Source organism: Xiphophorus hellerii, chromosome 23, assembly GCF_003331165.1.
Source record: "Xiphophorus hellerii strain 12219 chromosome 23, Xiphophorus_hellerii-4.1, whole genome shotgun sequence".
NCBI classification, from domain to species: domain Eukaryota; kingdom Metazoa; phylum Chordata; class Actinopteri; order Cyprinodontiformes; family Poeciliidae; genus Xiphophorus; species Xiphophorus hellerii.
The window spans coordinates 18,053,678-18,081,417 of NC_045694.1; the positions used below are offsets into that span (position 1 = coordinate 18,053,678).

Sequence of the window (27,740 nt, forward strand, 5' to 3'; positions counted from 1 at the left end):
AAAAAACAGAACACAATATATTATCAAGTTTGCCAGGGGTGTAGCTTTCAACAGTAAATACATTGGTATGAAAAACAAAAAGAATAGAAATAAGATATTACAGACACGACAAATTAAAAATATTCAGAGATCTACAACATTCATATGTGTTTACAGCTTATTTGTTCATACTCTTGGAAATAGTGGATAAATAGAGTTCGATTTCCCTAACCAAAACTGTAAAAAAAAAAAAAAAAGGTGACGATGATGAAAATGTACATTTGTGAATATGAAATTTGCCAAATATAATTAGATTGACTGCCAGTCTTTTGTCTGCATTAGTATTCTTACCATGAAAGCCAAAAATAATATGCTCATACCTCAGAGAACATTTAGTATCAATATTACAATTTATAAAGTTATTTCACTCTTTCCAAAATTTTCATGTGATACGACAATTCCAGAATAAATGACTAATTATTTCTGGATACTCTTTGCAGAACTTACTTTTGGGGTTTATTGTTAATATATTTCATTATGTATTGATTAGTAGGATAAATTCAATGTAACAGTTTAAAAGAGACATTTTTCATTTTGTTGTTTATGAAAAGTTTCTGATGATGAGTCCACAGTGAATCAGGGACAGAATTCTTCCAATAGAAAACAGATGAAGGTACAGAAATAATATCTTGTTGAAACAATGTAAGAATAGTTCTGTTATTCTTACAAGTAGAAGGAAAACACGCTTTACCAGCGGTGGTGTCATTTACATTTAACAAGGCCTTATATTCATCAACAACATTATTTCTAAAGAGTTCACAGCTAACTATATCCTGCTTTTATCTGTTCCTCTAGTTTACCAATCTCCTGTCCAGCAGGTGGCGCTAATGCAACTTCTGCGTCTGTTCCAGAAGAAGTAGACTGAGCCGAAAAAATGGCGGATGACAAGGTGAGTGAGATGTGTCTGGCTTCTAAATTATAAATAACATTTTTGCTGCTCATGACAGCAATAGTTAGAGGAGCAATAAAATATGGTATCCCACAGAAAATGTTAGTTCTGTGTTACAATCATTTGAGAAGCTCTCAGCGAGGGAGAGAGAAAGGAGCCGACCCTGTGAACATGCAAAAAAAACCTTCAGAGAAACTTATGTATGTATGTGATGATGACCCAAACTGCCGCTAGTGTGCTTTTACTGTACATCACGGTCTGTTAAAATCACATACGTATTGTGGATTCAGTATGGTTTGTGTATGTTTCTTTTTTTTAAATATATCTCACATGAGCTGTGTTTATTTCAGGATCCTCTGAGACAGTTAAAGGATCTAACTCGGCTTAAAAATCAGCTGGAGGCGATTCAGAGGAGAGTGGAGACCGAGGTATCCGCAGAATTTCCCCAGGTGAGCTTATATAGGTCAAATGGGCACGTGCCACTGAAATAGGGCGTTTTCGTCCACTTTTACATATTCTTCTGTAAGATATATTTCTGAAACTTATCAGTGCCTCAAAAGATTAATTGCATATATTTCTAAACCAAGAGCGGCACAAACAGGCTGGAGATTCGTGATTGATTTCCGATCTCTAGTTTTGTTCCGACTGATCTCAACTGTTTTTGATTTCTTGTTAGTTGAGTAAAACAATTAAACAGTGTGTAAAACATTGCCATAGCCTGCCAGTTATTTATACTAGGTTCATAAGTGAACTACCTAACTGCTGCAAAACAAAGTTTTACAGGGACTGTTTTCTAGCTGTAGAAAATACAACTTACCTTGAAACGACACTTTATGTACTTTTAAATCATCTCCCTGAAACTCAAAATAGTTTTAGTCATACAGTCTAAACGTTGATACTTTCTTTTCCTTACTATCAACTTCGACATCATTGTTTCTGATTTAGTTCTGTGCATGCACAGCTTTAAAATAGTTTGGATATTTGAGGTTCAGACTGTCCTGTCACTTGTTAGGCTGTGAATAATTGTCTGATTCAAAGTTGATGTCCTAGTGTATCTCTAATAGAGTTGGGTAGCATAGCAAAATTTGTAATAGTAGCACTACAGCTCCTATGAAAAGTATGCACCTCTTAGAATGCCTTTGCCTTTTTTATTGCTTTACTGCAAAATAGTCATAATCCACCAAATTTGGATTTTTTTTTTTGAAAGAAAAAAAAACCCTTTAATGTCAAAGTAAAATCAACTAAAGTTGTTGCCCTGTTTGACAAGCTGTTGGCCTGCCACCAGAGTCTTTTGATTAATACAAATTCACAGCAATATCCTTCTAGTACTGATAAGGGAACCATTTACTAGGTAACAACTTCACTTAAACTTACTGAAAAAAATCTGAGCTGCACTTTTTAATAACTACTCCATTCAACTGGGACAACATTAACCCTTTCTTTAGCATCTAAATTGAAGGTAATTTAAAGCAAATGAGCTGTATGATGGCAACTTAAAGCTGGCTTGAAAATATAACATTTTAAAACGTTTTGTACCTTATCACCTTGGTAACTGGAACATGCTAACAAATTTTAACTGACTGTCTTTGCATCTTTTTTCCTTCTGTAGGGAAGCACGGTGTTGGGATCACCCTTCCTGAAGGGCTTTTTGGTCGGCTATGTGGTGGCAAAGCTTCGCTCCTTCGGCCTTCCTGGGAGTGCTGCTGGGAACTGCCACTGGCATTTACGCAGCCCAGAGCTATCAGGTGCCTAACATTGAAAGGACCGTTAAAGATTACATGAGCACAATGAAAAAGGGACCAAAGTAAATTGGGCTGACGTTCACTAAATGAGGAAGTGCTCTTGGAGGTACTGGTCCACAGCAGACTGGAGTTGAACTTTTCTGAGTAAGGAGGATTATGGATTCATTCTTTTGACTGGAATTCCACTTGGGACCTAAAGAGAGAAACTTTATTTGCTTTTACTTTTGCTTTGGGTTCAGTTTGATCCTTCTTTAATTTCTACTGTCCACTGTTAACACATTGCACCTGCATGACGTTGTGCCTACAAGGCTTAGGGCTTAACTAAAGCAGCTATATTTATATTAAGGCCTTTGGATTTTAATATAGAAAACAGGCAGAAACTTTCCCCACCTCATGTACCCCACAACTTTACTGTTCTGTTCAAAATAATCACAATTTAGTCTTAGAATGTGTTGGAAATAATAGTTAAAGAAAACTGATTGAATTGTTTTATTTTTTTTGCACTGAAGTTATCCTCTGTACTTGTTGAAGCTGGTGTTTGTTTTGTGTCATTTAAAATGATTGTAATCAAGAACGTGGGGTCTCAATCCCCGGTCAGGACTAAGAGACAGCGGGCGAACAGGATCAAGTGGGGCTTCCTGTTGGGCCTGATGGTGTTCATCTATGGTTCTCATGCGCCGCTTATCACTCTCACCAAAGTAGACGGTCAAGTCCCATTCAACGCCGCCTCCTGCGTCCTCATGATTGAGCTGGCCAAGCTGCTCATCTCCCTGCTGAGCCTCGTTTTCACAGGCTCCACGTCCATACCGCGGTCTCCCCCACGTCTCATTGCCCCTTACGCGATCCCCGCTGTGCTGTACACCTTAAACAACAACCTGGTTGTCATCATGCAGGCCTACATGGACCCAAGCTCATTTCAAATACTCTCTAATCTGAAAATAGCTTCGACCGCTCTGCTGTACTCCGCCTGTCTGGGGAAGAGGCTGCGGTCTAAGCAGTGGTTCGCCCTGGGGCTCCTCATGGCTGCGGGGGGCTTCCACAGCTACAGCAGCCTGGATCTACAAGGCCCTGAGACGATTGATGTCGATGAAGGTCCCAGGCTTCACATCACTGCTTGGGGACTTTTCCTTGTGCTGGTTTACGCCGGTGTGTCGGGGCTGGCAGCAGTTTACACAGAGAGGGTGCTGAAGAGCCAAAGGTTGCCCCTCAGCGTACAGAACCTCTACCTCTATATGTTTGGAGTGGCAATCAACGGGGTGTCCTCTCTCTCCTCCATAGGAAGTGACCAAGGGTTTCTGGAGGGCTACTCGGGGGTGGTGTGGGCTATCATCGCAGGACAGGCAGCAAATGGACTTCTGATGTCTGTGGTGCTCAAACACGGTAGCGGCATCACCAGACTGTTTGTCATTTCCTGCTCCATGCTGGTTAATGCACTGTTGTCCTGGGCCATCTTAGGCTTACACCTCACTGCTTTGTTTCCTCTACCTTGTACTCTGATTGGATTGGCAGCTTACCTTTATTACGGATAGCAGAGGGTTCATTAGAGACCTGCGTGTTTGGCTTCAGAGGAGCTTCAAACAAAGGCTGCCAGTTGTGGTCCTTAACGTTTGAGATTATTTTACTGGTACTGTGCAATTTAAAAGTATCCATTTCTCTCGAACACATTTTATCAAATGAGTGAAGTGAGTGGAAAACGATGTAATGTTATTATACACATAAAATATGAAAGGTAGGACTTTTGTTTGAAACGTGATTCAATAAATGAATCACGTTTTGGGGCAGCTGCAGATCTTTTGGGGTTATCAAGCAGTGCTACATCTAGAAACACTTTTACTCTTCTCTAGTTGAAACTCACTCAGATCAGAAGCAGAGCTTGCCACAAATTAGGTCTGGACTTTCACTGGACCGTTATAACATGTGCATTTGTAGAACAGTGTTATGCATAGGTTTGAGATTTTAGTCCAGCTGGGAACCTCCTCTTCAGTCTCAGGTATTGTAAAGCCTCTGACAGGCCTGGTACGTTATCTAATTCCATTTCATTTTCACAAAAACTCTAACCATCATCCCTGCTCCTCCTAAAGCATCACCAACAGTGTGGGTTACCATGAGGATCTTGTTTTAAAGCTGATGTGCAATCATGGTGTTTGGCAAATAATTTTATTTAACCAAAGCACCTTAAACATGTTTGCTCTCTCTCCCAAGTGGCTTATGTTATACTTCGTATAACTTTATTTCAACAATGACTCCTTCTGAAACTCTCTTGTAAAATGGCCTGATTTGCAAAGTGCATGACAAATCCTTTTAATAGGTTGTTGCACCTGAGCTATGGATCCCTATAGCTCCTCCAGAGTTACAATGGGATTCTTGACTGCTTTCCTGATCAAAGTTCTGCTCCATCAGACTTCCAAAACTTTAATCTTCACACCGAGGTTGGTCCATTGCTTAAAATCCTAATAAAATACAGACATTGAAGCTGACGTGTGAAAAAATGTGGAGCATCTTAAGGGATATAAGCACTTTTGCTGTCATTGTCTGGTTTGTGTTTTATTTAGCCTTTATGTTATCTGCCTTCTAAAACTGAACTCCTTTAGTCCTTTACTTTATTTACTGCAGATGCAGACGTGTTATCACTTATACATTTGAGAAGTGTCTCAAAGAACGAGCTGGCAAAATGAATCAAATGTTGGGTTTTGTTTGCTACACAGTTACATTGTTGCAGAGACATGCTGCAAGCATCCATAATCATAAACCAAATCATCTTTAAAGCACAACATCGGGGATAAAATGTTACATGTGGCGTTTATGACCAATAAAGTTTCTGAACCATTTACCAACACGCGTTTTCAGTATGAGACTCATTGATGCTGGTTTATCAGGTCAGTCACAGGATCTCCTCGCACAGCAAGAGCGTCTTTAATCTCCCCCAGTGCTGCAGAGTCAGAAAAACATGAGAACACTGTGAAGAGTCTTTCCAGTTATGTGACCGGCTGCTGGGAAACACTGACCTTTTCGAAGTTCCTTGTTTTCAGCTTGCAGCTGCTGATTCTGAGCCGACAGGTAGATGGCATCCTGCACAGCTTCCAGCAGCACACTCCTATATCTTCCCTCTGAAATCTTCCTCTGCTCCTCGCTAACTTGACGAAACGCCCTGAACACCTGCAGAGCAGGAATACTGATAACGAGCATGTTTGGGTGACGCCTTTAAATGTGTGTTGGGTCATTTGGATTCTTGACTGTAAAATTATATTGTTACTAGGCGCTACAAAAGCCTACAAACATTGGGGTTAGCTTGTGCCTGTTTATTTTTTAGATTTGAATACAAATAAACTACTCAGCTATGACAGTAATAAACTATATTCACAATAAAGAGAATTGACAACCAGATATGCTTTGGTCAGCTCATAATGGGGCCTTCAACTGAATAAATACAGTACAGTAAGGGCAAAATTGCAAGAGTTTGAGCCTATTATAGACAATAACAGCTAAGATTAGGTTTAGTAACATGCACCCAAGATTCTCTTAAGTTAATGAGGAGACTGGTAGTAGTTGAAACCACAACACATTCACAATCAATTTATCTTGATATGCATGTCTGAACTTTTCTTAAAGAAAAGCCTTAAGAAAATAATTCAAAAGTACAATTTACAAAATTCTAACTAAGAATTTAGTTAGAATCCTTTTTCCTCAGGATACACATCCTGAGGAAAAAGAGTTCAATGTTACTCTGCATTGTAACAACTCGGTGTATTTTTTCCCCTAAACTATGCACTCGCTGCTCTCTCAGCCTAAGATGTTGTTTTTTGTGCTCTCTTTTTTTTTTTTTTAATGCAAATCTTTTTCCAAACCAAGAAACTATATTTTGCGTGGATTTAAAGCCAATTAATTCCCACCTGCAGGCTCTCTTCCCTCAAACAATGCAGCTCCGTTTGGTGTCTGTGATGCTGATCCTGAAGGTCGCTTTCTGCCTGCTGGGCCTCGGCACGAAGCGCCTCTATTTGCATCACCAGGACCTGCCTCTCTCTGCTCAGCACCAGCAGCTCCCTCTGAGGGCTTTCTGTCTGATGGAGCAATGAATAAAAACAGTGGTTAAAATGAAAAAAAAAAAATAAAAAAGTTCAAGGAAATACCAGAGTTAATATGGAAGTGCAGCCATTTCTGCCCACCATAAATTCAGCCTTGCACTTATTCAAACTGACTCAGCACTCTCGGCTGAGATAGATCACAAACAGAATGTTAAACAACAGGGTATCTCATTATCTCACCGGCGGCTGCTCCTGCGCCAAGTCTCTCTCCATCTTCGCCACCTCCTCCTGAATTAATCTTGTGTGATCCTCCTTAAGTTGCCTCCTCCGCTCCTGCGCTTCATTGTATTCCAACTGAGACTAATCATTAAAATGGCAAAATTAACGTCTTAGTGTGTGTTGCCCACTAATCCAAGCATAAATCTTGTTTAGATGTTGAAAAGACTGGACTAAGCTTTGTAAATGTGTTGTCAAACCAGCGGTCGGGTACGTAAAGCTTTCTGCAAAGAGTTACCCTAGGAGGCAATAATTACAGCACTTTCTAAAAAATTCTCAGTGGATTTTTAACAAGATCCTGCTGAAGGGGGTTTTCACAAAGCTTTGAGGAGGGATATTACTTACAGGAGTGGCGAGGATGACATTTGGGAGGCTTAAGAGTTTCTCAAGTGGAGAAAATAGTGTTGGAAAGGAAATGAGTAAATGAAACAATGAAGATTTGCTCAGTGTTAATGTTTGAAGTTGAGCTCATAGGGATTTTCTCCCATCTCTCCCTCAACGCTCTTATCAAAGAATTAAGCTGTTTGTGGGGAAAAATATTAACTAAAATGTGAAAGTTTGGGGCATTAAGAACTATTTTCAGGAGATGCCCCAGTCAGGTAGGGGCGAAGACACTCCTGGTAAAAGAAGAAAATAAGTAACCAGGCTAGAGTGACAGCTACAAAGTTATCTATGCCGTCACAGTGAAACAGTGTTGAGCATTGATCACTATAGGCGTCTTAAAACCAGACTAAACGATTTATGAGTCGATCTCACCTTTGTGAGTAAGACCCGAAAAGGATCCCTTCCTCTAAAATTAGGCTATGCGACAAAGTCGCATATGGAAGGTTTTCTTAACGATACACCATGTAAAAAGTTTGTCAGACCAGATTGAAAGAACCCTTACACCAGAAAAGGATCATTTTGTCAGAACTATACTGGTACTCCATTATGGTAAAGCTGATGATGTCATGCTGAGAGGTAGCCTACTCACAAGGACATCTGTTTTACTAAGACTCCAGGAAAATATGTCACCATTTTATGCTTCTTAATGTTAGAAATACCTATAATATGTAGGTTTTAGTTTTTAAAGCTTGATGCTATAAAGACTAGGCATAAACTCAGACAGAAAAGTTAGTGAGGTTGTAAATTCTTACAAATTATTGTGGCAAAAGTGCATACATTTTCTCAGCAGAAACCTTTGAGTAACAACAGCAAAAATGTGTTATATTTTTCTGAAAGAAATCAAGAAAAGATCAAAAATAGTCATTGAAAATGTTGTGTTTAAGTGACCAAAACATTAATAATTGTAAATGGCAAATTTCTGGTTTTCCGTTCATGTTTCTAGCTTTAAGATAAATGGCTCAATCCATCTAAACTGGAAATAGAAATTGAGTACCTGAGCTTGATCAGTGGACAACATAAACAATGCAAAATTTGAGACAATGTGCATTACTTGTTGACAGAATTGGGACTTTTCTGAAACATTCCCATTCTTCAGTGTTTCCTCTCTCAGAGCTTCCTTCAGCTGTTGGATTCTGGTTACCCGCTCCTGGACCTTTTCTGCGCTGCCTTTACCTTCTGGAAATACCAGAGACACACAAAATACTCAATCGAGAATATCTTTATCAATAATACTGTGACATTTATCCTGTTACCTCTGATGTGTTCCTCCATTTCTTGTCTCAACTTTTCCTGCAGATATTTAGCTGTTTCTGTGCTTCCTTTCTCTTTCATGAGACAATCTACAGAAAGTTGTTGGCTGCTGATTGATGATTTCTGTCACGTTAAAAAGCAAATGTTAACCTGCATAGTTTGAATTTAGCTACGTTATATTATGACGGACAACCACCAGACCTTAATTTTGGCTTTTATTCTCTCTGACTCCTCTCTCCTCTTCTCCCACGACTGCTGTTTCACTATCTATTTTCGAGATGGCAGAATAAATTTTTATTGCACTGAAATGCTGCTGTATTGAATGCTGTAGCTTTGATTTTGTTTTATTTACCTTCAGATTCTGAGTCAGCTGAGCTAACTTGTAAATGCTCTGTACCTCACTCTCCCCTAGCAGTACCACATTTTGTAGCTCCATGATCCTTTCACGAAGCTCTTGCCCAATTGTCCTCGGATTCCAGCAAACAGAAGTGGGTTTAGTAACTAATCCCCTCACTTTCTGAGCCAAATGTAAAGCAGATTGAGTTTCATCATCAAGGAAACCTGAGAAGAAGTAATACCCAGAGTCAGATTTAATTCAACCACCTCCCACTTATATGTTCCTTTCACTTACCTTGAGGGTTGATGCAGTAGATGAGAAATGTCCTGTTGGTTCCTGTTAGTGCATCTTTAAGCAATTCATGAAGGAGGCTGTCGCTGACTACAGGATCAGAGTTTAGTGTCTGGTCTAGGACCTTCAACAGCGGGATGACTCTGGGAAAAAAAAATGCTCATATTAGCAAATCTGATGTGAAAATAAGGAGCAGCAAGTTGGATTTTTTTGTTGCCAATTTGTCATCACCATGTCAAAGACTGCACACAGAAATCCCTACCGCAGACAAATCGTTGTCCATTCAAGCTTTGGCTGAAGAGAATACATCTTAGTTTTATTGTTCTTTGTATGTTTGAACAGAAATGTGTGTCAGTATTTCAAGTAAGTATAGAACAGAGTAGATGGAGTTACAATTGTGTTTTGTCTTTATTCATGAGAAAGTATTCCTGCTCAGTGTTTTATTGCGTTCAGTTGTGTTTTGTTCCTAAAGCAAGCCCTAGATATAGCTATTGACACCATTCATTTTGTCTATACTGTATTTATTTCTATATAAAGAGCTCCTGATCCAGTGTTTTCTGTGCATTTACTGTTTATAGCCAATAAACAGCTTGTTTTCCTTTTGAAATACCCTTGAGCTTAGCAATGTCTCATTCCTCGATGCTGCTATTGACTGAATTTTTGCTACCTTAAATTCTGTGTGGTCTGTTTTTCTTTTACATAGGGACAGTTTTCTTGTTCAGGAATTTTTCTCTTCTAGTCAGAGACCAACTCTGTCATTAACTCCCCCTCTCTTTGTTTACCTTCCCTATAAAAATACTCTTGTTCCCACAAACCCTCAACATGGCAGATGGCTGCTTATTCTGAAGACTTTCATCCCTGTGCTGGTTATTTTGAAAATAAATATATGATGAAGTTTAAGAAGAGGTGTGATTGTCAGAGACAATGACATATTGTCGCTGCAGGAACATGACAGGCCTTATGGGAGAAACAAGCCAGGAGGGTTAACACATAGTCTTGATTTATGTCACTTACTTCGTTGTCATTTTATGTAAATACACACTCTGCTCTTGGACAGATGGCAATGAGCCACTGAATATATATAATAAATCTAAGAAATCTTGAAGAAATTAATTCAGTAAGACTGAAAGCTGCAGTTTCAATCAAAAGGGTTATTAATTTTGGGGAGAACTCAAGCATAAAATTATGTACATGATTTTCAGTACACTATCTTCTTAGTTTAGACTAAATGTTTAATATATCTCAGATTAAATTTACAATAGAAATTATGGTAACACTTTATTAGACGGGTTGTGAATAAGACTGTCATGACACTGTCATAAACAGTGTAATGATATGCAGTAAATCATGACACCGTTAATACAAAGTTGACATTCAAAATGTCTTTGTTATGACAACTTGACATTAACCAAGAAATCATGATCTGACACAAATTTGTTATAAAAGTGATTAAACTTTAAAAATTATATAGCTTTATGTTATTAAAGCTAAAGTTTAATCAGTAATACTTTTATAACAAATTCATGTCAGATCATGATTTCTTGGTTAATGTCAAGTTGTCATAACATAGACATTTTGAATGTCAACTTTGTATTAAAAGTGTCATGATTTACTGAATGACACTTTATGACAACAGTCATAAAAATTCATGAAGACTTACTCATGTTTATGACAGTTGTTATGTCATGTTTATGACAGTTGTTATGTCATGTTTATGACAGTTATGTCATGTTTATGACAGGTGTTATGTCATGTTTATGACAGGTGTTATGTCATGTTTATGACATGTGTTATGTCATGTTTATGACATGTGTTATGTCATGTTTATGACAGGTATTATGTCATGTTTATGACAGTTGTTATGTCATGTTTATGACAGGTATTATGTCATGTTTATGACAGGTGTTATGTCATGTTTATGACAGGTGTTATGTCATGTTTATGACAGGTGTTATGTCATGTTTATGACATGTGTTATGTCATGTTTATGACATGTGTTATGTCATGTTTATGACATGTGTTATGTCATGTTTATGACAGGTATTATGTCATGTTTATGACAGGTGTTATGTCATGTTTATGACAGTGTCATGACCGTCTTATTCACAACCCTTCAAATAAAGTGTTACCGAAATGATACATTATATAAGAGATGCAGTTTAGCAGCATAAATTGGATTGCAATGTAGAGATATTAAAGTACCAATTGCGGCAAATATTAGTGTGCCACATGTATTCTGGACAGGTTGTTACAGTTTGGTGAGCATTGGTAGGTAAATATTTGATCAGCCACTCAGACTCATGTAACTGATAGGTTGGGATTGTATGTCACCGACCCTCTGAGGTTAGTCCTTCTGGCTCCTCCTGCCAGGCTGAACAGCTGCAGTTTGCTGCGGCAGACATCCGACTCTTCCTGCTCCGGATGGAGTTTCCACTCAGCTGTCACTGAGAACAGGGAACTGCATCTGAGGAAAACATGTGACACGGACAACAAGCACGTTTATTTATTCAGATGTCTTGGAGAGAAAGCAAGTTCGCTCACTGAGACTGTTTGACAATTCAGGAAATCAAGTAAATGCAAGATGCTTGGTTCTATCCTGTGTGTTTAAGTCTTTTGGAGCGCATTGATGAAATATGACCTACCTGCTGGAAACGCTTCCTCCGTTGGTTTTCATTGACTCCCTGCAGGCTTTAAAAACATCACAGGCTTCCTCTGCTGAACATACACACACCTCAGATAAACCTTCTACAACACTGAGAAACAAAACAGAGATAGATATGTGGTTTATGTGTCAGCCACACAGGCATTAGTTGTTTTTTTAAACTTGCATCCTTTTATATTCTTGGGCTTTATATATTTTGTAGTTATGATTATTTAGGGAGCACTTTATTATTTCCTTGCCTCTATCTTGTTTAATAATTGGCAAAGGAATCTCTCACTTGTGCATTTGTACATCTGATGTCAGATTTAAACTACTTTAAGATTTGGTAAAGAGCAGAACATTTATATGTTAAAGCCTCAGATAAAAGGATTTTTTTAATCATGGTTGTACCCCAGTATATAGCGTAATTAAAAAAAATAAAATAAATAAATAGTGGTTGCTATTTATAGCAGCCACTAATTTGATAATGCTTTGCTTTCATCAGGCCAAAATTTCTTGCAATCTTTTAAAGTGGTGATGATCGATTTTTCTCCACACTTTCTGACTGTCTTTTTATTTTTTGCTTTTTCATGTCACCTGACCATGACTACATTGTGCAGTGGGTTCAAAAAGTGTCCCTTAATATAAAAAGATAAATCTGCCTGAGGCAGTGAGAAAGCATTCCACAGTTTTAAGTCTGGGACAACAAATGCTCTACCAGATGCAGGTAAACGCATCTGGCACATTGACCTGAGACAAACAGTACAAATAGGTACAGCAAGTCAGGCAGGTGAAATGCAGCATAACTACTGAGAGAATGTAAAAGTGATTTAAAAATTTTTTAAAGCTATTTGTAAAAGGAATTCAAAATTAGAAAAATGTGTTCTTGTTTGCGAGAGGTGATTAAAGCATGCGTTCGCTTCTCAAGGTTGCCCTTTGACAATATAGTACTGATTTCTACAATCTGTTTAGACTGTGGAAAAAAAACTGGATTTTTCTGTTTTTGTTTTTACAAAACTATTACACATGTGAACAAGGTTGTTGGCAAACTTCTGTTAATTACCGAAAAAAGCCACAATGGTCACTGAAAGAACTTGAAACTGACAAAAAAAATGATTAATAAAAATGTGATGCAATTTAACCAATGAAAATCGGACATTGATTATGAAATGAGGGTTAACAGAATATAAACAGGCCTGGACAAAATGATATAAGATTTTGTTATGCAACCATTTGAGTAAGGAACTGCAATCAAGCGATTCCTTTGATTATCAAACAGACTGCTGCACCTGCCACAGGTGCTTTGACTAACTCTCTGTGAACAAACTTCTCCACTTGTCTCAGGTTGGAAGGATGTCGCCACACTGTCTGGAGAACGGCCTAAAAAGGGTAGAATTTATTAAATTGGTTCTTTAATATTTTTTTTTATTATTAAAGAACTGTATCCTATGTTCAATAGGATTTAGATCAGGACTTATAGAATTCCAGTTCAGAATAGTTCGATGTTTTGCTCTTAACCATAATTGGGTGTATATCTTTAGGATGAGAGTCAAGTTTCACATCTAAACATGATTTTCTCATGTGGGAACAGGAAGTTAAGAGAGTTAAAAGGTGATCTTGTTGGCGTCTTTATGTCTACACAGCAAAACCTTTTTTCTTATTCTCACTAGAATTTTGGACATTTTGTGCCATCCATCTCCGAAAATCAACAAAAGGACTTCAGGACAGAACGCTCTCCAGTGTGCTTCAGTGGGAAATAAAGATGACAATCAATGCACTATGACAAAAAGGGTGTAAAATGAAACCCCACGGGACTCCCCCATGGGAGATCAGAAGAAAAAGAGATAAAATCACTGATGGACACAAAACATTTTATTCCAGATCTGCCAGATCTGTTGATCAAGGCAGCTTTAAATAATACCAAGAAGGTTTGGTAACCGGGAAACTAAATATTAGGTTATCTTTTCAAAATCCAAATCAATGTAAATACATAATAGTAATATACCTTCCGAGTACAGGATGGATTACGAGCTGCAAAGTTTCTTTATTGAGGCTGAGGAGATCCACTGCGCTCCCGTCTGGGTAAAACTGTCAGAGAAACAATATTCCAAGTCATGTCACGTCTAAGCTGCTTTGGGGTTCTACCTTTCAACACAAGGACAGACCTGAAGAAATGATACAGAGGTGAAGGACTCTGCTTTTTCCTCTGATGTGCAACTAAACAGCCTTGTCAGGACCTAAAGCAAAGTCAGAGTCTCAAAATCCGGTCAAAGCAAAAACAGAACATCCTGTAATGCATAGAGTAAAGATTTTATTGTCCACCTGTCTGAGGATACTTTTGTCCGTCACGTCTCCAACCATCTCCGTGGGAGTTCCACACATCAGCAGTGCTACGTTATAGCCATTCGATATGGACTCGGTCAGAGGCTGCAGGAGCTCAGAGTGAAGACTCTGCATGTTTCGGTTCAGATTGTTAGTATCTAAGATTTAAAATATTTAATAGCAAACAGAAAGTGTATGAAAACAGATTAGAAAGGGTTTTACCTCTACACAGTCGGCTGTTACAACCTGATCAAATGTGAAGGACTTTGGTTCCTAAAAAACACGTCTGATTTGTGGCACCTTCTAGAGAACATCTTAAATATTGTGTCGCAGGAATAGGTTTACCTCATTCGTAGCAGATTTGTGGCTAATTTCACATCCTTCAACTGCTAAAGCTGCACCGTCTTTATATTCTGTGAGTCCAAGAACACGTGAACCTTCTTCAACTCAGCACTCAAAACCAAATAAATGCACATATTCCAGTGGTTTATTTACCTGGGCTTGTCGTGAGTACAACTCCCACTCTCACTGTCTCTACTCCCCCACACATCTAACAGTGGATGGAGATGAGTAACAATTCAGCCAATACGTCATACAGTCTTTACTCATCTTAAATATCTCTATGCCTCTAAAAATATTATGCAATATATTAAAGTACTGTATTAAATATATACTTACAGGTGTATTTATGACTTCTGTGGCCATCCTGAACGTGTGGCTTTGCACAGCCACTTTCTGACCTGGATTTTATTACAGCAGGGTGAATTATTAATGAGACAGAATCTACTTTCACTGGCTTAAATCATGCGACTGCAGTTTCAAAAGATACATTTTTTAAGGGCACTATGAATTTTGAGATGGGCAGGAATCTGTTATTTATATATACTATATATATATATATATATATATATATATATATATATATATATATATATATATATATATATATGGTAATTAATTTCTTGAAAAGATAAATAATTTCATTATTTATATTTATTTAAAGCAGAAGTCGGATAAGTACATAGTTATGCACAAAATTATCCATACCCTGGCAGACATAGATTGAAAGTAATCTTTTAATTTTCACAGATCAGGTTTCTTCTGACTAGAAGCAATATTAATATTTACTTGAATCTAATATCCAAATTGTGAAGGTTGCTAAACAGTTGGAGGTCCCTCCAACCTCAAATCAGCTCATCATCAAAGATGAATCATCACAATACCAGAGACAACCTTCAAAAAACTGGTTTAACTATTTTAAAAATGGTATGTTTGATCTAATACTAAAAGTGATTTTTCTATTGATTATTAAGAAGGTCTAAATTATTTTAGCCATTTTTATTAGTGAAAACAGATCATTTGTTCTGATACTCTTTTCACCTTATTTCATTATTTTTAGAGACATGTACCGGTATGTTTTGTTTCATAATATGAGAATTAAACTTCTTGGATGAATGAAAATGCTTTATAAATATATAAAATATGCTAGTCCTGAATACATTTGATCTTAACCACATGATATAACCCAACGTCTTTTGGCAAACCTTCCACAGACTTACTTACTCTGTCCACAAACCTGATGGGTTTTCACTAATAAGTGCAGCTTTCAGCATAGGGAGCATCCAAGCTGTTGTAGTGTTTAGATCTCTAAATCCTATAAATGTTATTAGACAAGAATTTCTTCTTGTCTAATCTTTTTTTTTTTTAATGCTCTGTGCAGCAGGGTGGAAAACTTTGAGATTTTGAAATATCAATGCTTGTTTTGAGTTAAATATATAAGATACTCTAAGAGAGAGAGAAATATTTTCTGGGTTGGTACATCATGAATAAGTGAAACACTGTAAGGATACGGACAGTAGTTTCTAGGTGTGGTTGACTTTCAGCAGATACTTTCCTTAGCATGCAACATCTTTTGATAAGAACAGTTTGGTGTTTCGATCTTAAGAATTGCTTTCACTTAAACATTGAATCAGAGAAAATATTATACATTCATCTTTTGTGTCAGAAGAAAAACATGAAATAAAAATGAATTAAAACACACGATAAATTAGTTCTTGGATACACTGACAAAAAAACAAACTGATTTAACAGTTTCCAGATATTTTATTAAGACAAATTTGAGTAAAATCTTGTTAACATTGATTTCTAATTAAAATATTTAAATAGGATTTGTTACAAAAAGTAATTAATGATGTTAGAATGTATTTATTATTGAACTTTACATTTACAGTCTAGTATGCATGTGTACAATTTAATACTTGTAGCGGCTAGAATTTAATGCCTCACAATATTCATTTTTAAAATGTAGGGTTGGGAAGGAGTGGGAGTTTTAATGAGCCACAAACTCCTGCCTGAAGTCAAATCAAAGGTCGGTGCTAACAGTCACAAATTGTCCTGTTCATACGCTTACATTATTTTTGGACAATCCTGAAAATGGTCTTTATGTGCGAATTAAGTATCAAGAAGACCAAAACGAATGCAGTTTAATTTCTATATTTTCTAACACAGACAAGGACTGAGCTTATTTGCTTTTAAACTAAAGTTGACTAAAATATCAGAATTCATTCAGCCTTTAGTCATTGCAAAACATGTCCACTCATTAGGGAAACAAAGCTGTTTTCTGTGTTATTTTCTCTTTAGTTTCTCTTGCATCTGTCTGTTGACTCTGGGGCTCCATCTCCACACAATAGACCACTTATGCATGCAGTGAGAACATTGTCTCTCAACTCCAAAAGAATTTTTAAGCACTGCTCAAGACGTCAGAAAAATCATTACAATTGAGGACAAAGAACTTGTTTGGAGGTGAAATGTGAGCATTCATTCAGTAACTGAACAGTCTTCTTTTAGCAGACAGCAGAGGAAGCTCCGGCACAGGAAACGGTTTCATTTGCGCATTCATAGAAATGGTGGTTGGTGAAGCTTTCATCTAAAATTATGGCTAAATTTAGATATGAAACCTAGGCGTAAATTCAAACTGGAAGACTCTATTCATCTCACCATGCGCCTCGATTCCAACCTATCTGTGATGGTCTCCTCCTCCAATCACTAAGCTTGATAAGGTCCAGCTGTTCATCTGCTTCCGCTCTTTGGCTGAGCTTCAACCTTCCTCCACCCCCTTCTCCGCCTTCAGCCCATGGCTTCTTCAACATCCATTCAGTCTTCACCATCCTCTCCTCCACCAGTGTTGGAGAGGATGGTGAAGGGCCCAAGCTGTGGAAAGACGTCTGTAATCTTCATACACAGCGGCTCATTCTCTCTGACAGCGGTTACCAGCGCAATGTCTTCCTCCTGAGTCCGAGCGCCAAAGACTTTCATTTGTCAATTAAACTTTCTAATACCACTCTCTTTCTCTGTGTGAGTCTTTCCAGGTTGAAATGCAGATTTAATGGATAGATGTTTGTTGCATAATGTCAGTTGAACAGAACACAGAATCCAGGAGGTAACAATGCAATTGCAATTAATCACTAATATGTTTATTCAGGCCTTATTTCATTAATACCTTTAACAGCTGTCTGATCTAAAGACATTGGGACAAATAATGTGATTGTTTTAGAGGAAAATCTTTATTGCCACTTCTTATACATTTAAAAGAAAAAAAAAACACTTAATGTTTCCACTCTTTAAAGGGCAGGTTCACCAAAATTACGAGAACTAAACATTTTTGCGGTTGAAAAACCATAATTTGACTCAGTGTTAGGCAGGTGAAACTGGAACTATAAATCAAATATGTTCTTTTTTTATTTTATTTGGGTGAACCAACCATTTAACCATTCATCTCAAACAAATACATAACATTTCACAGGATTTGATAAATTTTATGCTACGTAAATCAAGGCACCCAAGAAAAAGATATTAAAAGCATTAATGTAACAGGCCTCTTCTGATTTTATTCCAAGCAGATAGTAAAATGTATAGCATGAAGTGATTACAGTGAAAATGAAGCTCGTTTTGAAGTTAAACTGCTCTGATTCGGAAAGTAGCGTCCAATTTAAAATAACCAGTTTCACGAGTCTGCAAAGATAGTAATAGCAAGAAGAAATGCTTTGCTTCCGGCTTTCTCTTAATTTGCTTTTCCCTCTGAAAGACAAAAAATACACAGTTTATCACAACCAGACATTCTTGCAAAACGTTAGGGTGACTAGATAAAACAGCTTCATCAAAGCACCGCACCGTCTTCAAGGAAGGTCTTCTGCATCATCCTTGGTGCGACCATCATGCGACGAAATCCGGCACCTACATTTAGTTAATGAAAAGAAGAGGTAATCAATATGTCATCTTTCGAAATTGCTACATATGAATCTGACCTTTGATCTGAGTTTGCTACCTCTTTGACAGTCTGGGCGGCCGCGCATGGTGGTGCCCTGGATGGGGTTGCCGGACTGATCCACACACCAGCAGAAGCCGGTAGCGTGCCAGCACTGCATGGGCTTGTAGTGGCCCTGCTCGTCACACTGGGGCTTGTATGCGCCAATCTTTCCCACTCCAGGTGTGGCCTCCATCTGGCATTTGCTCTTGATCGTAGAGGCTGTCGAAACAACAGAAAAAAAATGATTAAACACTGTGCGTCAAATGGATGTTTGAGTAGATACTGCATGCAAAAAAGCTGCAGTAACCTGGCTGAGGGGTGGGGCCTGCAGGCTCCTGCTGGGCCATCTGGAAGATCAGCCAGTAACGCATCCAGGATTCGAAGCTCTGCAGAGGACAACACATCCAAAATGCATGATGAAATGTTTGCTTAATTTAAATAACCACAATTTTTGGGAGGGTTTCCCCTATTGGCAAGCAGGAAGCGTCACCTTCCACTCGCTGTCATTGAACTGCTGCTTCAGGCTCCTCAGGTTGGCCAGGAAGGTCTCGTTGAACTGTGGCAGGCTGATGTCCTGCTCAAAACAGACATGCGCTTAAAAATACACCTAAAACAGTGAGAGGAACCACAAGATTCTGAGTGCAACGTACCTTCATCATATCCATGACTTGCTTCTCCACACTGACTATGGCAATGTCCTCCACCTTCTGTGGGGAATAAGGGTCCGTGTTTAAAACTCAAGTATCTAATAACTGTATTTTCTGTCACATTTAGATGTTTTTTTTCTGAAATGTTAGCGTGAACTCACAGTCAAGGGTGTCTTGGAAGATGTGTCGTCTTCGGTGAAGTCCAACTGCAGAGGCAGGCTGTTCATGGGCATGGCCATCCTGGCTGGGGCAACACCTGAGGAACAGCCAAGACAAAACCATTGCAGTTAGAGCAAAGATAATAAATACTTCTTAAATAAAATCAGTTTAATGGAACCGGTTTGACCACATGTAGTAGGCTAAAGGGCTCAAATTGTAAAAACTTGTGATGATCTGTTCTTATCTAATTTAAGAATAGATAGGAAACAAGGTTGTTCTCGTATGTCTGTCAGGAGAGTTACAGAGACATTTTACGGGTTTGGGACTCCAATGAACCACATTGAGAGTCATAAATAAGGGAAACATAGAACAGTGGTCTCAGGAGTGGTCAGCCTATCAAACCTTCTTTAAGAAGGCATTAAAAACTCCAGGGGGTCACAAAAAAAACAACACAATCTTAAGTACTACAGAGCTCACATTGAAATCAGAAGATAAATATGAATAAAATGATAATTATCCATGAAGAGAAAGGCTTTGCAGCCAGGAATCGTACTGTTGGTTACTGACCCTGTTTTTATTAGTCTTCCTATTAACTACAAACAAATGAGTTTTACCTAGAATGGCTGAAAAAAGTATTAGTATGACGTCAAATATGAAATGACTTGGCTTACAGCGCAGTTGGTTTTTCCCCTTTATGAATCATCACGCCAATTTTATTTGTGCCACATTAAAAATAAATAAATAAATAAAACCGCTTTTCCAAATAAAGTTCTCACTTCCCTTTTCAGCTATTTACTCCTCACTCTGTCTGATTATAAGAAATCTCACATAGTCATTTCCTACCTTGAGATACGCGAGTCATCTGTTTGCTCATCCTCTCAGAGTTCTTCTGCAGGCTGTGGATCTGCTGCTTATGGTCAAGCACCATATATGCGGTGAAGACCTGGCTGGCCAGCAGCAGGCATGCCAGCGTGGTCAGGCCAGCGATCGTAATGGCACGGCTGTTGGATCCACTGCAAAAAAAAAAATCAAATATTGATCATTAAAAGAGGATCACACCATGACAGAAGAAAAAAAACACGAAACAAATAAAGAAAAAACACACAGCGTATTTTAACCGCCCACATAAAAAATAATAAAGTGACTCAAAGGGATTTCCAAAAGAGTGCTCTGACTGCTGGGGAGATGAGAAGACACTTTCACAAAGGATGTATTAGAACTTTGGACCGTCCAGAATACATAGAAAAAACCCATTGCATGAGTCAGCCAAACTTTTTAAAAAAATTTTTTTATGTGACTGTAGCTTTTTCTTTGTTAACTTTAACTTTAGGAGAGAAGTGTATATCAAATGTAAATAAATAAATAAAATACAAGCAAAGCAACTTTAAGTAAACCTAAAAAATTAAAAAGCCTGTTTAAAAATGAAATAAACAAATAACCCAAACAGAAACTTTTAGTTAGTTCTGTGATTTGCCTCTATTACGCTCATACTTGTTTAGATTATGGGTATTTTTAATGGTTTAATTCATACATTTGTTTATACATTATTCAGTTTTACTACTCTATTTTAAAAAAGTACTGTTTATTGAAGAGCACCTTCTCAATCTAATTAATAAATAAATAAATAATAAGCAGTAAAACCATTACTATTACCAATATAGTGGTTTATATACAATAAAAACAAAAATGAACAAAAGAAAAATGAAAACGTAGGGTCTCCGTTCAGTTCGTCTTTTTTCACGGTCCGCCAATAGCAGGTAACCATCAGCAGTTACTAGGCAGATTTCCTTCTCTGGTCCAACACGGAAGTATATGTAAGCATTTTCGAAGGTCTATCTCAGATGGATAGGAGTTGTTTTTTTTATTAAATATTCTTAACATTTATTTAACTTGACAATGATTATATTTTAAATGTTCGATAATCCATTTTAATATATAAAAATACATTAATAGTGAAAAAAGAGAGTCTTGCCAATCCGAGTGACAGCGTCACTAGTTACTTGGTAGAACTCAGATCTCGAGAGGCCGTTTCGCATATAGAAAAATCTTTCAGTAAAAATCATTTTTGGAACTAAAATGATCTAAAATATTGCAAAGATTTTAAAAACATACAGATTTTCCAGGATATGTCAACAGAGCTATAGGGGCTTCTTTGTTTTTAAGACCTGAAAAGTAAATCAGAAACCTACACTTTCTATTTAGTACAATATAAACTCCGTTAAATTAAGAGAAATATGTTGTATCTCTTGTATGCAACCCTCTAAATGAAAAGGAAATGTGCAGACTGGGGTCTTCATTATTATATTATACAATGAATCCTCCCAGTTTAGAGAAATGAACAAATACCCCTTTCAACTAAACAACAATATTAATTAATTTAAACAAAATAAAAATGTTGTGTTGCAAATAAAAATGAATGCATGATTAGTTCTTCTCACCCTCTGGGCCCTGCATTGTTAACCAGGACTTCGTGGCTGCCAGAAACACTTCCTCTGGCCAGGGGGGCATCTTCTTGATTGTCCATCCTCTCTGGGAATATGTCTGCGCTCCTTCAGAGAATCAATCTGAAGAATTATCCAAGAACTCTAAAGTATAAATTGCCCTCAGAATGAGGAAGGAGGACTAAATAAGTTCCAGTGAAGGTAAGAAACCACTGTTGATAAAAAAAACTAAAATAAAAAAAACTTGTGGGATGGATCAGTGGGGTGAGCTCTGATTGGTCGTTCAACATCATCACCAGTTGATAGAGGCAGATATCAGTGAGAGGACGGTGGTTTTGACTTAGGATCTAGAGCTTTCTATTACTTCTCATTACATGTTGTGGTTTTAGAGTTTTGTAGCTTTATAGAATAGCTTAGTATTGTGAATGCCACTTGAATAGTGGAGAAATTATGAAATTGGTGAAGTTTCTATGATGTACTCCTTTTATTTAGTCATACATTTCTGAATGTTCATAAGAAAAGGAAGCAAAGAGCAAATAAAAAATTAAACTACGCCTGTAATATGACAATATCATAACAACTATGGCACTTTGCTATCAAAACTAGTGCTCTATATTAGAAACGCAATTGTTGGAAACTAAAACTATGTGTACAAGTCCACAGTCACTCTTGATGCCTTTATACTTGCATGCAGCCAGACTTTCTATTAATCTTTTGAAGTGGTTTTCATACACTTTCTTAGACTATCGCAAGCTGCTTTAAAGTTTTTCTTATAAACTTATAAACTTTTTCCAATAGTTTCTGACATAAACAAATAATAAACAAACTTCCACTTTCTATTAGAATTCTGCAAGGTTGTCAGGGTCCAGTAAACATGAATATCATCTGATTTGTATGTGGGAAAGTTGGATAGTTCTCACCAATCCCAACCTAAAAATTAAATTATGAATGCTCCTAAAACTTAGTCTAAGGTGCAGAAACAAACTGCTTAGTGCACCTCTGATTGTTTGTATCTCACTAAATTGATCATATGCAATGTACTGTATTCTAAGTGTTTAAAGACATAAAATGCGAACTATATGCTGTGTTTAACTTATTGCCAGCATTAGTTACTTTGTTACTGAAATACTAGAACAATTAGCACTGGTTTTTCAGCATGCAGCTGGAAGGTGGTTAAGTTGGGTCATTACCAAATCCATGTTCTGGCTTCAGAGAACATGGCTCTCTCCAAAACTCTGATATTCTTCCAGTCAGAAGAAACATTTTGGAAAAATTAATAGATTACTTCAGCCTAATTCTTCCACTGAAATGAATAATTTTGAGATTATTTGTAAATAAGTTCCAACAAACCCACACATCTCCTGTGTCACATCTTAGCCTCATTTTTATATTTTAACTTCATAAAGCTTTCAGAAACTACTTGCATTCCGTAAATTTATTTTTACAGAAATTTATTTTTATTTATCAAATTTTTTTTTGTTCTTCACTTGCCTTCTTTTGTACTTTCAAGAAAAAAGATCTGCATAATATAAATGCATCATTAGAAAAAAATGAGTGAAAAAGCAGGAAAAATCTACTGAAAATTATGGAAGGCTTTCAGAAAATCAGAACCAGTCATGCAGACCCCTCTAAAGGATTACATAAATACCTTACTCTTGGAAGCAAAGAAAAAAGAAATCAGTGGTGGTTTAAACGTTTTGCACAGTATTGCAGATTTATTTTGTTTTGCGTGAAGCTATTTGTGACGGATCTCTTTCAAAAAGTGAACGTATGTACAGGGACTTCCTGGTTAACTAAATGTTTTCATGTCACTGTTCTGCTTTTGCCTGCTTTTGGGTTTTTCCCTAAAAAAGGAATCAAACTTGCAGAGTATGAACTTCCTGCAGTGCGTTTACTGTTGTGAGCCGATAGAAAAACGTCAGAATATAAGACGCTAATTTGAGTTGTCTGGTGTTGACGTCTCTTGTGTGATTTTGAGGAAATGAGTTGGGTCTACTTCTTAAAGTTATCTGAGCTGGAACTGAAAACAAAAGATAAACTACATTTCCTTTAAACCAGCTGTCAAGATACAAGAAATATCTTCCCCCATGTGCAGTCGTGCCTGTCCTGCCTGCTTTAACTTCATATGTCATGACATCTAAGATAATATATCTGTCACATCTGTTACTGAATCCGTTTACCAAAGTAAAATTCTAGTTTTTAATAAATACTAGTGTAAAGTAGAGTCAAGGCTTTCACAAGATTGATTCTCATCCAACTGGAAATAAATAGTTTATAAATCTCTGTGAGGGGATCCACTCTTTAGGCAGCATCAGATGTTAAAAATGTATTTGAAAAATGATTTTAAATACTTTTCATGTTCACAATCCTTTACTCTCATCCTCTGATGTGTTGCCAGTTTTAGTTTGTTGCGTCTTTTTCTGTTATTTCTGCTGTGAGCAAGCGAAACGTGGCATGAATTGAGATTTAGTGCTAAATTCGAATTCCACCATTTGTGGGTTTTTTTGTCTTGTACACGTAGTGATTCAAGGAATATTTCAACTTATCAAGATGTTATGGTTTACTCTGACATATAGTCGTTAGCAGGAAAATGCCCCAAAATTGTTGAATTACATTTGATTTATGAACTACATTGATCTCCATATTGAAAAAATTCTAATTTGGACAATTGCTGAGCTCTGGCAAACAATCCCCCTTTAAAGTCACTCTTTGAATTTGAACTTTGCATGCTCATTACCCTCTTTATGACTTGCACTACTTGTGGAGGGTGAACCATAAAGGTTAACTTCTCAAAAAGCTAACTCTTCAAAGAGCTGCTTCATTCTTTTTAATGCTAAATTAAGTGGAGGGAAAAATGCAAAACTAGCAGGCTTAAATGTCAGCAAAGCCCATTGACTGATTGAAAAGAAATTCACAAGCATTTGTTTGGATCTGGAGCCAGTACATAAAGAGCCACCAAACACAAATACATGCCAGAGATGGACTAAAGCTGCTACACTACTTGTGTTAAATCACTCTGGACCCAGAGATCTCAAAAACGTCTTATAGGTACTATGAAAATAAAAAATTGTAGATAAAAAACTGCAGCTCAGTAGTTCAAAATTTTGATTTCAGCTGAAGGTCAAGTTTGTATTTCATTTGGAAATCAAGGTTGCAATGTCAGGATGAAGAGTGGTGAGGCACAGAATCCATGAAAAAAAAGAAGAAAAATGACTCTGGACCCAATAATCAGGACGAGCCGAAGGCCACTATTAAACAAACCTGGGCTTCTATAACAGCTCAGCAGAGCTACAGGCTGATCATCTCCACACAAGTACCTTGATGCAGAAATTAATGCAAAAGGAACCCAGACCAAATCCTGAGAGCCTGTACTGTGTAGTTCAAAGATATGAATTCTCAGGAATTCATATCTTGAATTTATATCCTGAGCATTCCCTGATTGGATGTGTTGTGAGGAATTAGCATAGCAGAGAGCAAGGGTGAGGGTGTGAGCAGCACATACACAAAGGCGATTGACAGCACTAAAACTCTCCTTCTGGCTCTGATTGGTTGTTTCTGACCAAGTTGTGCATTTCCACAGATGGCAGTAGGACCACAGAGGGGAGGAACTCAGTTTTTTCACTGATTATCTTACTCATTTAATACTGCCGTAACCTAGCGACAGCTTCAGCAAATATGTAAAAAAAAACAAAACATTTTAAGCTTCAACTGAGAGCACTGTAGCTGGTGATTATTAAAATCAAAAATAAGACTTGGCTAATAATTGTGCACACGATTTAATTGCAGCTAACGTGGTTCTTTACTCAGGGGGGCTACATACTGTACATGCCACTTTTTTTATATATATTTACCATCCACTTCACAATTATACAATGCTGATTGTAGGCTTATGACAAAAAATACCATTAAAATACAGCTTGTAGTGGCAATTCAACAACTTGCTCAAGGGATATTAAAATGTTTGCAAGATTTTCTCCGGCTAAATAAAATATTCAACATAAATGCTGGATATTTCTGACTTTTTGCAGTTATTCCGAGGTTTTTTACAGATCTTTACAGGGCATGCCAGTGAATGTGGGCGGCTCTGTATTTCCAAGCCTAAGTGCAGAAACTCGCATAAGGAAATGATGCAACAAAGATCCAACTAATGAAAAATACAGTGGTGTTTTATTTGCAAATTAAAAAGCACCGACAATATTAGTTACACTGTAAAAATTATTGACAACAATTACAAATCTGTATCATACAGTCCAGGAGATTAGTACCATCGTTGCTGTTATGTGTTTAATACTTTATATATGGAGAAACTCTGCACTTTTGTACAACAGTTGGCAGTGAGAGGATGTGAGAGGAAACACTTCTGCATGATGAAAGGATCCAAACTCCCCCTCAGCGCAGCACTGACGTTTATAAACGCTACGACAACAGGCTGATGGGAGAGTAAAACCCAAACACATTCAATAATTTAGGTCTACCGAAGGATTTTATGTACATTACAAAGTCAGGAAATGACAAACCGTCGTGTGCGTTGTAATTACATCCGAACAACGTACAAAACTATTGCAGTAAAAGCAGCTTTTTGTTACCGATGAACACCTAGTTGCAATGGTAACACCTTGACCTACACCCAAACATCCGTATGAAAACACCTGGCGTACAGTTGATCAGTTTTTTTGTTTTTCTATTCTTCCCAGGTCTATACTCGCTTGTAAATGAAATTAAACATAAAACACAAAAAAATATACAATTTTAACAAATAAAAACGCTGATAACATTTTGAAATGCACTTTTTTTTTCTTCTGTACACAATCTGAATCTGTAGGACCATGCATACAGTAGCTAGCTTATGATCTTCACAGATTGTAGTAGGAGCCATGAACTCTGTGTGCTTTCCAGTTAACCTGTATGATCAGGGTCGACGCTCGTTCGAGTGCCATTGTGCTTTCTGTGTCCGTCCATCCGTCCTGTTCCCGCCCCGGCCGGCTCGGGGGTCACCACGCTGCAGGCCGGGCCGACAACAGCGCTGCTCATCCCGCTTGGGTGGGAACAACACCTCTAACAGGTTTAGTTTTGGTACATTCTAACAAAATATGCATTTCCATCAGCACTACAGAAATGTTAAGTCAGACAGAAGAAAACAAAACAGGAGTTGATTGAAACAAAAGAGAAAAAAAGAAGGATCCCTCAGATATCCAAGGGGTTGATAGTTTGTTGAAGATTCTGTCCTGGCACTTGTAAATGCAATAACTAGATTCTACCAAGGCCTATTGAGGAAGGCTACAAGATGCAGCCTGAGTCAGGACTCCTCACGTCCTCACTTACTGCTCATATACTCCTATCAAAAGTAGTTCGACTGGACACGTCCAACATGCTGCCGTTTGTTGAGACAATACTGTCCTACTCCGCTCCAAACATCACGCCTTATCACAGAGGACATGTGATAGTGTTTACATTTGTTGCCCGTTTACAGAACTGACAGGTAAAACTGCTCAGAGTTCATTTGTGTTTCCTTTTTCAGTCTCAGGCAACAAAGTTTATGGGATGACACGTCGATCAACGGGACCGGGATTATCGAACACCGGAGGACCCCCCACTCCACTGTGCACCACCGAGTCTTTCCTTACTGAAATCCTCAGGACACAGTTTCAGGGCAGCCCTGAAGCCAGTCTGCTCTCCACTAAGAAGATCAGCGTTAAGCTTCGAGTTCTTGTTCGGTTTATCTCAAGGCCCGAGCTCCAATCTTTCAGGTCTCTTTCAGATTGGTGAGCCCTGCAGGGTGGAGCCGTGTTTCGGAACGTGGAGCTGTGGTTTTCCCCTGCAGCGGTGCTGCTACCTGGTGTGGACCAGCTCCTCTCTGAGCCAGCTGGGTAGCGGCTGACCCATCCTGTAGAGCAGCTTAGACAGCTCAATGTTGTGGTCACGGTAGTACTCCCTGAGGAACTCCTGGGACTGAAAGAAACAGGATGGAACTAAATGTAGGCAATTCACAGCAA

The 27,740-nt window shown here is 37.8% G+C and overlaps 4 protein-coding genes across 4 annotated transcripts in view; 1 reads left to right on the forward strand and 3 right to left on the reverse strand.

The window, feature by feature from the left end:
• Positions 1-908: 908 nt before the first annotated feature.
• On the forward strand, positions 909-5,506 carry LOC116714740 (probable UDP-sugar transporter protein SLC35A4). Its single transcript, XM_032555469.1, has 3 exons — positions 909-928; positions 1,279-1,377; positions 2,538-5,506. The coding sequence occupies exon 3, from the start codon at positions 3,228-3,230 to the stop codon at positions 4,197-4,199; it is 972 nt and encodes a 323-aa protein (XP_032411360.1). The 5' UTR covers positions 909-928; positions 1,279-1,377; positions 2,538-3,227; the 3' UTR covers positions 4,200-5,506.
• LOC116714741 (trichohyalin) lies at positions 5,489-8,701 on the reverse strand. Its single transcript, XM_032555470.1, has 6 exons — positions 8,606-8,701; positions 8,404-8,528; positions 6,933-7,052; positions 6,561-6,728; positions 5,676-5,826; positions 5,489-5,599 (listed from the first exon to the last, which is right to left on the reverse strand). The coding sequence occupies exons 1-6, from the start codon at positions 8,682-8,684 to the stop codon at positions 5,526-5,528; spliced, it is 717 nt and encodes a 238-aa protein (XP_032411361.1). The 5' UTR covers positions 8,685-8,701; the 3' UTR covers positions 5,489-5,525.
• Positions 8,702-17,733: 9,032 nt separating this feature from the next.
• cd74a (CD74 molecule, major histocompatibility complex, class II invariant chain a) lies at positions 17,734-21,985 on the reverse strand. Its single transcript, XM_032555028.1, has 9 exons — positions 21,745-21,985; positions 20,150-20,319; positions 19,309-19,403; positions 19,151-19,207; positions 18,991-19,074; positions 18,808-18,886; positions 18,519-18,719; positions 18,365-18,427; positions 17,734-18,271 (listed from the first exon to the last, which is right to left on the reverse strand). The coding sequence occupies exons 1-9, from the start codon at positions 21,828-21,830 to the stop codon at positions 18,255-18,257; spliced, it is 852 nt and encodes a 283-aa protein (XP_032410919.1). The 5' UTR covers positions 21,831-21,985; the 3' UTR covers positions 17,734-18,254.
• A 3,907-nt stretch (positions 21,986-25,892) lies between these two features.
• Positions 25,893-27,740, reverse strand: part of ndst1a (N-deacetylase/N-sulfotransferase (heparan glucosaminyl) 1a) — a 65,670-nt gene continuing 63,822 nt past the window's right edge. The window contains 1 exon segment of the mRNA XM_032554716.1: positions 25,893-27,696. Within this exon segment, the coding sequence (XP_032410607.1) occupies positions 27,577-27,696 (120 nt within the window). The 3' untranslated portion in view covers positions 25,893-27,576.

Bases quoted from the DNA above. Each gene is read 5' to 3' on its own strand.
- LOC116714740 (XM_032555469.1), top strand. From the start codon at position 3,228: ATGATTGTAATCAAGAACGTGGGGTCTCAATCCCCGGTCAGGACTAAG.
- LOC116714741 (XM_032555470.1), bottom strand. From the start codon at position 8,684: ATGAAAGAGAAAGGAAGCACAGAAACAGCTAAATATCTGCAGGAAAAG. The intron at 7,053-8,403 runs GTAATGCACATT...TTTAATGATTAG, and splicing joins AGTCCCAATTCTGTCAACAA to TCTCAGTTGGAATACAATGA. The intron at 5,827-6,560 runs GTGGGAATTAAT...CCTGCTCTGCAG, and splicing joins TGAGGGAAGAGAGCCTGCAG to GTGTTCAGGGCGTTTCGTCA.
- cd74a (XM_032555028.1), bottom strand. From the start codon at position 21,830: ATGGACAATCAAGAAGATGCCCCCCTGGCCAGAGGAAGTGTTTCTGGC. The intron at 19,208-19,308 runs GTGAGTTCACGC...TATTCCCCACAG, and splicing joins CTTCCAAGACACCCTTGACT to AAGGTGGAGGACATTGCCAT. The intron at 18,720-18,807 runs GTTACTGCAGCT...TTGTTTCGACAG, and splicing joins AGGCCCCACCCCTCAGCCAG to CCTCTACGATCAAGAGCAAA.